General features: G+C 38.6%; 1 protein-coding gene across 4 annotated transcripts; it reads right to left on the reverse strand.

Moving 5' to 3' along the window:
* Positions 1-289: 289 nt before the first annotated feature.
* TAF9B (TATA-box binding protein associated factor 9b) lies at positions 290-9,104 on the reverse strand. Of its 4 annotated transcripts, none has more exons than XM_027095593.1 (8): positions 9,006-9,104; positions 8,280-8,361; positions 7,551-7,687; positions 7,338-7,472; positions 6,461-6,536; positions 4,377-4,487; positions 2,621-2,777; positions 290-432 (listed from the first exon to the last, which is right to left on the reverse strand). In XM_027095593.1, the coding sequence occupies exons 1-8, from the start codon at positions 9,054-9,056 to the stop codon at positions 399-401; spliced, it is 783 nt and encodes a 260-aa protein (XP_026951394.1). In that variant the 5' UTR covers positions 9,057-9,104; the 3' UTR covers positions 290-398. The 4 variants fall into 4 exon arrangements, with proteins under 4 accessions (XP_026951394.1, XP_026951397.1, XP_026951395.1 ...); XM_027095594.1 differs by having other exon boundaries at positions 314-725; XM_027095596.1 differs by lacking the exon at positions 4,377-4,487.
* Positions 9,105-9,646: the final 542 nt, after the last annotated feature.

Consider the following 9,646-nt stretch of genomic DNA (forward strand, 5'->3'; position numbering starts at 1 on the left):
CTGTGTTGGGTCTTCATTGCTGCATGTGGGCTTTCTCTAGTTGCAGTGAGCGAGGGCTACTCCTCGTTGCAGTGCATGGGCTTCTCATTGCGGTGGCTTCTCTTGTTGTGGAGCACAGGCTCTAGGTGCATGGGCTTCAGTAGTTGTGGCATGTGGGCCCTAGAGCACATGGGCTTCAGTAGTTGCAGCACGTGGGCTCAGTAGTTGTGGTGCACGGGCTCAGTAGTTGTGGCTCGCAGGCTGTAGAACACAGGCTCAGCAGTTGTGGCTCATGGGCTTAGTTGCTCCGCGGCATGTGGGATCTTCCCGCACCAGGGCTCGAACCCATGTCCCCTGCATTGGTAGGCAGATTCTTAGCCACTACACCACCAGGGAAGTCCCTTAAGTCATTCTTGATGCTAGAATGGGTGGATGTAATTAGGAAAGGGAGATCTGCAAGATAAAGCAGTCTTCATCGGAAAGGGCAAACCACCCACTGGCTGGCTAAGAGAATGAACACTCAGATTGCAACCTCAATTATATGTATAAATTCCCACTAAAGACAGAGCATGTTATGTTAACAGATTTAAACCCATATCCTTTCATATTTATTTTGCTTCATTATGATGAGTCACATGCTGATTCCAAATAAAAGCAAGTAATTCCCTGATTTATAATCATCCATTAAGCAAATCTTGCTTTTTGGACCTCAGAATTACTGGGCCTTGTTCATCCTCTTTGAATCCCTTAAATCAAAATTGAGAAATACAGTAAGTTCAATTGTTTATTAATAATCTTGGAACAAATACGTTAACAATTCCTTAGAGTTATATAGCATTTTTACAATTTTGAAAGCACTTTCACATATACCAATTAAACCCTCACAACATCCCTGTGAGGTAGGCAGGGTTGGTGTTATTTTCCTATTACTAGTGAGGAGAACAAGGCTCATGGGTGAAGTAAGGTCACACAGTTGGTTAGCGATGGAGCCAGGACTAGAACCTAGGCTTTCTGACATGCCTCCCTGAGAACATTCAAGTAATGGCATCCTATGCTATATAATGAACATTTCTCTCCTATGATGATCAGATCTATTTTTATAAGTCTGGTATCACCTTTTCCTAATATCCAAAAACACTGAATCACAGTTTTGATGAGATATTTTTTTCCTGTTACTGGACTATTTCTCTTTGATGTATCAAGCACCATCCTAAGATGAAACTTACTTGTGTTTTAAGTTTTGAGGATCCTTGGCTATAAGTTCTAAATTATGATATAAAAATTTGTTTTAGAAATTCTGCAAAAGTATTCCTATGTTGAATATGTCAAACTTACTTAAACAAAAACAACACAAGCCTGTTTATATTTTTGAAAGCTTTGCAGTCTTTCTCAATAGGATGTTTAGATGTGTATAAATGGAAAATAGGGAAAGGTGTTTAGCAACATTACTGGGAAGCCTATGCAGAATGCACCTAAACGCAAGTCACATCACACTAATTTGTTTGTGTTGGCCTTCTAGAGGAAGGAAAACCATTAGAAAACTTTCAGGTTTGATCCCATCATATGTGTGACATCCTCAGCAATAAGCTGGAAAAATCTGAATTATACCAATAGGGGGGTTCAAGCAGTAGTGATCAAAGCATATATATGTATGGTAGAAAGGAAGAAAACACTTGCTCTTCAGTGGTTTTGCCTAGGTCCAGTGTAAGTATACTTATCAAGGCAGATTTTAAGCTATAGCATCTTTCGTGTTAAATTTCAAATTGTGAAATATGGTGGAGTTATCAACTTGGAATATGACTGAAACTGAATGTAACTGACCCCAAACTACCTGTCAAAAGCAGAGTAATGCTCAATGGGCATAAAAGGTAAGGGATAAAACCCAACTTCTCTGGTATGGAGAGAAAAACAGCAAAATGCAAACCTTCTGGTTAAAGTGAACCATAGACCATCAGGCATGTAAAGCAGGTTTTAAAAATATGAAAATGACACTGAGCTGTATTATCAGGAATTACATTCCTAAAGTTCCAGTTTTGGCCTTTTAAATTTAAGAGCAATAGGGAGAAACGTAAGCCTGTGGGGAGGAGGTGGTGCAGAAAATGAATGGGATCTAGAAACGGGGCTGAGGAGGTGGGAAGTTAGGGAACATCAAGAAACAGCTTAAATATATTCAAAATGGATTTAGAATCCCTCTAAATCCAACCTCTCCAACAATATTTGCTAAATTGAGAGATCTGGTCAAAAAAGTTGGTGACAATAAAAGTGACTATTTTATCTTACAAAAGAAGTATTTAAATATAGATTAGAAATTATGCTGTTAAAGATTAGTCCACTGATCAGGCTGTAGAAAGTGAAACTTAAGTGTTGCTGTCAGATACATTGCAGAAAACTGCTTCCAAAAATAGAATTACCATAGCAGTACTCAACATTAATGAAACCATTAATAAACAAGCACTTAACTTTTTATACTTGAAGCCTAATGAAAAAACACTGGTACCCTTAAGAAATAAATATAACACTTTAAGGTGAAAGATATTGCAGCTACATTTAAGTTTTCGATCAAGAATGTTCTAGTTTGGTATACTGGGCTCAAAACCAACTACACGTTTGAAATGCATAGAGACTACACTATATTCCTTACATAGTATCATTGTCATCATCTTCATGTTTTCTCTTCAATGGGTTTGATTCATTGGCCGTGTTCTGTGATGAAACCATGTTGGTGGTAATAAGAATATTTTTGGGCCCAATCATTGAAGGATTAAGCAGAACATTTTGAACTGCAGTTGTTGCGGGAACTGTAAACAGAGGAGAAAACACCCCCAAACTATGAACTACACAGAATCAGAAACATATGGTAAAAAGTATTCAACAAAGCTGAAATGTAATGCTAATAATAATTTCTTTTTTTAAGGTTTTTAAAATAACATTTATTTCTTAAAAGTTAACATACGCATAATAGGAAACCAAAAAACACAAGAAGCAAAAAACAAAGTCATCTATAATCACAAGCAGTTTACTGTTTGATGTGTCCGTCTAGGTTTCGTTTGTGTATCTACATAACTAAGCATCCATTTTTATGTAATTAAGATCATACAGTTATGTATATGCTTTTTCACACATCATGAATATTTACCATTTCAAAGTCCCAAAGCTGTGAGTATTTTGACAGCCAAGAATACACTATACCAACTCAATCTGGAAGGAAAAAACATAATCCTGCCTTTTTTGGCGACAAAAATTTCATAAATCACAAAAATGGCAACAGGCCTCTAGATAAAGAGTTATGATTAAAATACTACATTCCCTTAATGTTCAATTAAAAATGAGACATAAAGCAAGAGTACACAAAGTATAATGCTTCTGAGAGTAAAAAGTATTCAACAAAGCTGAATGTAATTTTAATAACAATTTCAATAGCATGAAGTAAAACTATATCAGAAGAAACATAATTATACTGCATTAAGAGTTAAATTACATTTTTTAATGCTTTAAAGTACTTAAATTAGTATCTAGTATAAAGTTAAAGAAGTTCTGTTAGTTTTTTTTGTTTGTTTGTTTTTTTTTGCGGTACGCGGGCCTCTCACTATTGTGGCCTCTCCCGTTGTGGAGCACAGGCTCTGGACGCGCAGGCTCAGCGGCCATGGCTCACGGGCCTAGCTGCTCCGCGGCGCGGATCTTCCCAGACCGGGGCACGAACCTGTGTCCCCTGCATCGGCAGGCGGACTCTCAACCACGGCGCCACCAGGGAAGCCCTGTTTTTAATTTACTTAAAATTTCAATTAGTTCTCAGTCATGGGAAGCAGTGCACTGGATTCATCATGGAACATACTAAAGGCACGTGTTCAAGGTCAGGAATCATGCTTCCTTACAGACCAATATTATGGTGTACGGTTAGGTTTCAGAAGATGTGAAATCTAAACATATTCATGAATAAACTACGTTATAACAGAATTCTACTTATATTATTCTAACTTTCTACATATACTTCCGTGAAGTGAATAAAAGTACAGTTTTCATTGGATATATACTAAGTTGTATTATTTTCTTGAGCTTTAACCCTAAGTGATTTTGCCTGAGATTTGTAGACCATAACTTATTTTAGTTCATAGGGTTCTTTGAGACTCTTGATGATCATGTTGAAATCTCTCCCTTCCCCCCAAAATGTTACATATATGTAAAATTTCATACAATTTTAGTGTGTTTATAGACTCCCTCTGAAGAACCCAGATTTGCAGCATTACGGCCGCCTTCCTGTTACGATATTAAAACAATTTAATTATTGCTATAGGAATACAAACTGTTCTGTTATCACGAATCATTCACAAATTTTAAAATTCAGAAAAATATTTTAAAAGAACCACTTTCAATCCCCCATGCCCTGCCCATCGTGTTACCTGGTTTGACAGGTGTGGACTGAGAAGGTGGAATCTGCACCGTAAATCTTTGGCTTGTCACTGACACTGGAGGTGCAACTTTATTTGGGACAGACACTGTTTGTGGGGTTGCTGTAGTTGTAATTAACAGACCATGTTAGTTAGGTGACTTATTATACAGGTTCAATTCCTGCTCTCCTTTAGCTTACCAGAAACTACCTTCAAAGCACAGGGAATTAATGAAAGATCTGCTTGAGTTTGAATCCAGGCTTTATCACCTACTAGCTGAGTGACCTTGGGCAAGTTATTTAATCTTTTTGTGCTTTTCTCATCTATCAAATGGGGATAACAATACCTGTTTCATAGGATTCTTGTGAGAATTAAAATAATCCATGTAAAACTCTTCACATAGCATCTGGCACTGAATTTTAGCTACATGAAGTCATGAAGTTGAACATTTAAATAAACAGCATTAAAGACCCAAGTTTTCTATTAATTACTTTATGTGGCACTTTTAATCTCTGTCACTTGCTGGGAATTAGGAGGTGTCTACTATGCCCATGAAGCTAAATCAACATGCATCTAACAGAAGCCTAACATATCTCCATCTTTAGGTAAGTTTTCCATGTATTAAGGAGTGGTCCAAAGAATTTGGTGAAGCTTAATGAAGCAATATAAGTATTTTATTTTGTCAAGAAAATTCACAGTAGGTGGATGTTTTCTTGTCCATTATCATAAGGAAATTGTTAACATTTATCTAAGTATGGAGTTTAGGTTTTAAAATTGAACAGAGTATATGCTTAGGTCTTATGCTTTATGAAACTCATTTAAATTTTTTTAAAGTTTAAAACTTGCATCTTTAATAGTAGTTTTTAGCATCTCCCTCACTCTAGACTTAAAAATCTCTAAAACATGTACAATAAATGTCTAACTAGGAATAAAAATCACAACTGATAACTAAAATTGGTTAACTTGCCAACACATGTAACTGATTAGTACAGCCTAGAGTTTTTAAAAAGTTGGTATTCACTTAAGAGATATGAACCCACAGATAAACAGTATATGATCAAAAAGTTACACAAATTATATATGCAAACTCCTGTCTACACAGGTCACATGCATATAATTAGACATGTACAATTAATACTATACCAGTCTGGTTTTAGAATGCTGAAATGTGAATTCACACCCTGAAAATATGAAGAGGTTGTCTACACATCTCAAAAATCAAATGCTGCTTACACTAGAGCTATATGACATCTATAGTACTCAAGTTATAAGAGCTAAGAAATCAATACTGGTCAAAGAGAAGGGGATTTTTTTTCTGAAAAGACTTTGACTATGAAAAAATACAGCAGGAACGTAGGACAAAAAAATCAGGAAATCTAAATCCATTATTCATGTGTTCCTTAATATCTAAGCAACAATGACATTATGGTTTCTAAATGCCATTCTCCACTAAGAGGAACCAGGGCTCTTTAGAGAAATGGCTGATTCTAGGACTGGGGTAAGGAAAATATAAGATGAGCTTGGAACATCTTGTGCCAGGAAGCAAGAAATGGTCAAAGAATGATGGAGACCTGTCACAAAGGACACAGGAAACAGTCTGAAGGGGTGCTCACTGACCAATACAGGATAATCAGTACTACTTTTGAAAAGGTTATATTAAAAATGATTTTCTTTGAGTCTTAAGCTTTTTGTATACTTTAAACTTACTTCTTTTGATTGCATCTCTTGCCAATTTACTCAGAAATTTAATTTCTGATAATAAGTAGGCTACTGCTGTGAGTGAGTTTGGCAACTTTATTTGTATAAAACCCAGAAAGCACACTGCTTAAACTTCTGTTTTTGTTACCATAGTTAATACCAGCAACAATGTTGGGTAATGCCCAATTCTACACTCATTTGGGATCAGATATTCCTTGTCGCTTTCTCATTTTGAAATGATAAAATATGTTTATAGCTTTACTAGAGGACGAGTAAATGTATTAATGGCAACACATATCGGAATTTCTGACTCACCTTTTTACTTGGATTACAGTTCAAAATCAAGTGCTGAGGCACTTCTTTACCAGCCAGAAAAGCCATTTCCCTCTCGCACTTACCTATAGTAGGAGTGGTAGGTCTGCTACTAACAGCACCAACACTTAACCGTGGAACTAGTCTTCCTTGGTTAGGTCCCTAGGGGATTTAAAAAACAAATTAGTTTTAACGTTGTTCACACTTGACACCTAAACTTAGCAGGAAATGAAATTAGGATTGCTGATATGAATTATTAATAGATAATTGATGGCAAGAATGTCCTGTTTCTGTTCAGTGTTCTAATGCAACATTTAAACTAGGGTTTTCACAAATATCTATATATATACACACACATATAATACAAACAATACATATCTATATAAACATGGATAAGAATATATATATAAAATATATAATTCTATATAGTTTTAAAGTTTGAGGTAGAGTGTTATTTGGGGATAACAGCTAACTTCCTTATGATTTTTTAATCTTAACTAGTCAATATCTTAACCCAGTAAGAAACTTCCTTATAGTGGAATTTCAGAGGTACAGAGGTAGGCCAATGTAGGGAGAACTTTCTCAGTGGTGGGAGAGCCTTAGGTCATATTTCAGAAAGCAAGTCCAATGCCTGATGGTATATCATTTACTCTGTTATGGTATAGTGTAAAGATTGGGAGTTATGAGACCTGGGAATCAGTCTTAACTTTGCTACTAACTTCATAGATGAGTTCGGGCTCACTTCCCTGATGAGTTAGATGAACAATAAAGTTCCTTTTAGCCCTAAAAATCTTGGATCATATATTCTATATTTTAACATAGTAGCTAATTGCAGACATAGTATTTTCAAGGAACTAAATTTTAAAAAATCCTAGTAAATTATCTTAGCCTTTAATTTACTGCACTATTTACCCCTAACACATCTTACCCTTTTTAAAAGCTAAGATGACTAAAAATTCTTACCTTTTTAATTAAGGACTTTAGCCTATAGTTTGGAGCTGTTAAGCAGTATCTGTCAGGTGGCAGTCTGGGTCCTGCATATGGCTTAATCAGTGGTAAAGGGGTTTGATTTTTCTGCCTTGCAATATCCAGTAAAAACTAAAAAAAAAAAAATCCTTATTAGAACTACAATTAAAAATTATAAGTAAAATGAACTTCAAATAAAATTTTGCTCACATCTCTCGGGGGAGGAGAGGTAAAAGACTGGTCAGCCCGACACTGGATTGCCAGTCTCACATCATCTGCATCAACATTAGGTTTCTTAGCATGGCTTGAATAAATTTTTGCATCATCCAGAATTGAAGTCACATATCCTTTAAGAACAAAACATTATTTAAAACATATGAAAATAGATTAATATTTATGGCCAGTTTTTAAAAAGTTTCACTAATTTCCAGAAAGTTTATGAATTTTGGTTCTAATATCTAATTGTCCTATCTATATGATCAATTTGAAACAGATATCACAATATACTGTTCCCTAGCCTGAGCTCCTTTTTACTGCTTTCTGAATTCTATAACATTAACTCTTTTTTTTCTTCACATATTTTTAAGACTTTATTTCTGTAGAGTAGTTTTAGGTTCACAGCAAAATTGAGGGGAATATACAGAGATTTCCTATATACTCCCTGACGCCATACATGCATAGCATCCTCTATTATCAATGTTCCCTGCAAAGTGGTGCGTTTGTTACAATTGATAGTCCTACACGGACCCATCATAATCCCCGATAGTCCGTAGTTTATATTATGGTTCACTCTTGGAACTCTACATTTTGTGGGTTTGGACAAGTGTATAATGACATGTTATGACATTAACTGTTAAAGTATTTTGGTTGAAAATGTTCTTACAATGAACGATTTTTAAAATTCACAAGTTAGGCGATTTTGGTGTTTTGTTAACTTACGGAAAGCAAATTCCAACATTTGATTTATAACCCTTGGTTCGTACTCCGTAATTCCCATATCCTTCAGGATCTGTGCCATCACCTGTGGATTCAAATAAAAACGCCAGATGCATAATCTAGGTATAGAAATCAAGACTGGACCGAAGGTAGTAATTATATTTATGATACAAGGTTCCCCCTTCTCTGGGTTCCAAACTTGTACTTTTCCTTTTCCTCCCAAGCGAGTGTCAGGTTCACACCAAATCTCGTCTTGATCTCTTTGCTGAAAACTTTTTTTTTTTGGCGGGGGGGGGGGGGGGGGGGGGGCAAAGAGAAGAAAAAGGCCCGGGTTGGCTTTCCCAGTCGAGGTAGGGGTGGTTACAGCTGGTTGTCATTTTCAGATGTGGCGACTGGGGTAGCTTTGCATCAGAACACTGGAGGCGCGAGCCAGGATTCGCAGACGGGGCGGGACGACTAGGCGGCCCGGGGCCCGAGGCCCAGGAGACAAAGCCGGGAGGCCGGCCTGCGCATCCGGTGGGCCGCCAGCCTCCCTCCGGCTGGGCCGCCGGGGTGGCGGGAGAGAGCCCTGGGGTCCAGGGCACTCGAATCTCCAGCTCCTGGCGGCCCTGGCATGGCTGAAGTCGACCCGCGAGCCCATCATCAGGCCCTCCCCTCAGGCCCGCCTCTCAGGTCCCCGGCTGCGGTCGCGCCCAGCTTCGCACCCCGCCTCGCATCCTTCGCACTCACCAAGGCATCTCTCGGAGCGTTCTTGGGAGGCGCCATCTTGCCCGACTCCATGTTATCCTGCTGCTCGTCATCCGGGGAGAGAGGACTGCTCGCGGATTCCTCGCTCAGGCTCCACCCCTCCGGGCGCGGAGGGCGGGATTACCGCGCCGGTCCTTTTGCTCCGGTGGCTGCCGCTTCCCAGCCGCCCGCCCGCCCCGCGGAGGCAGAGGGAGGCCGGGCTAGCAGGGAGCCCACGGCGCTGAAGCCTTTTCCGAAGAGCCCTCGGCCAACGCTTGGAAGACTGATAAGTTCGCCTTCCCAGAGCTGTTCCCCAGAAAAGTACACGAAAAGGGGCACCCTTGTCTTTTCTGGGGCCCCTCCTCACGTCCCCTGCAGCCACCCTGGCCCCTTCCCTCTCCCTGAATGTCTGCAGAGTCCCTGCATCCACCTGCCTTTGTGGTAGTGCTGCCTGGTCAAATGCAGAAAGCCCAGTTAAATTTGAATGTCAGATCAATAATCACGTTTTTAGCATAAGTTTATCCCAAATATTACACGGGCTATACTTACACTATGAAATGATTTATTGTTGATCTGATATTCAAATTTAACTGGGTGTGAGGGGGCTATGTTCTACTTTGGTGGGAATAGGACTGAGTTGACGC

This window comes from Aethalodelphis obliquidens, unplaced genomic scaffold (assembly GCF_003676395.1).
Source record: "Aethalodelphis obliquidens isolate GAN/ISIS:26980383/991018 unplaced genomic scaffold, ASM367639v1 scaffold92, whole genome shotgun sequence".
NCBI classification, from domain to species: Eukaryota; Metazoa; Chordata; class Mammalia; order Artiodactyla; family Delphinidae; genus Aethalodelphis; species Aethalodelphis obliquidens.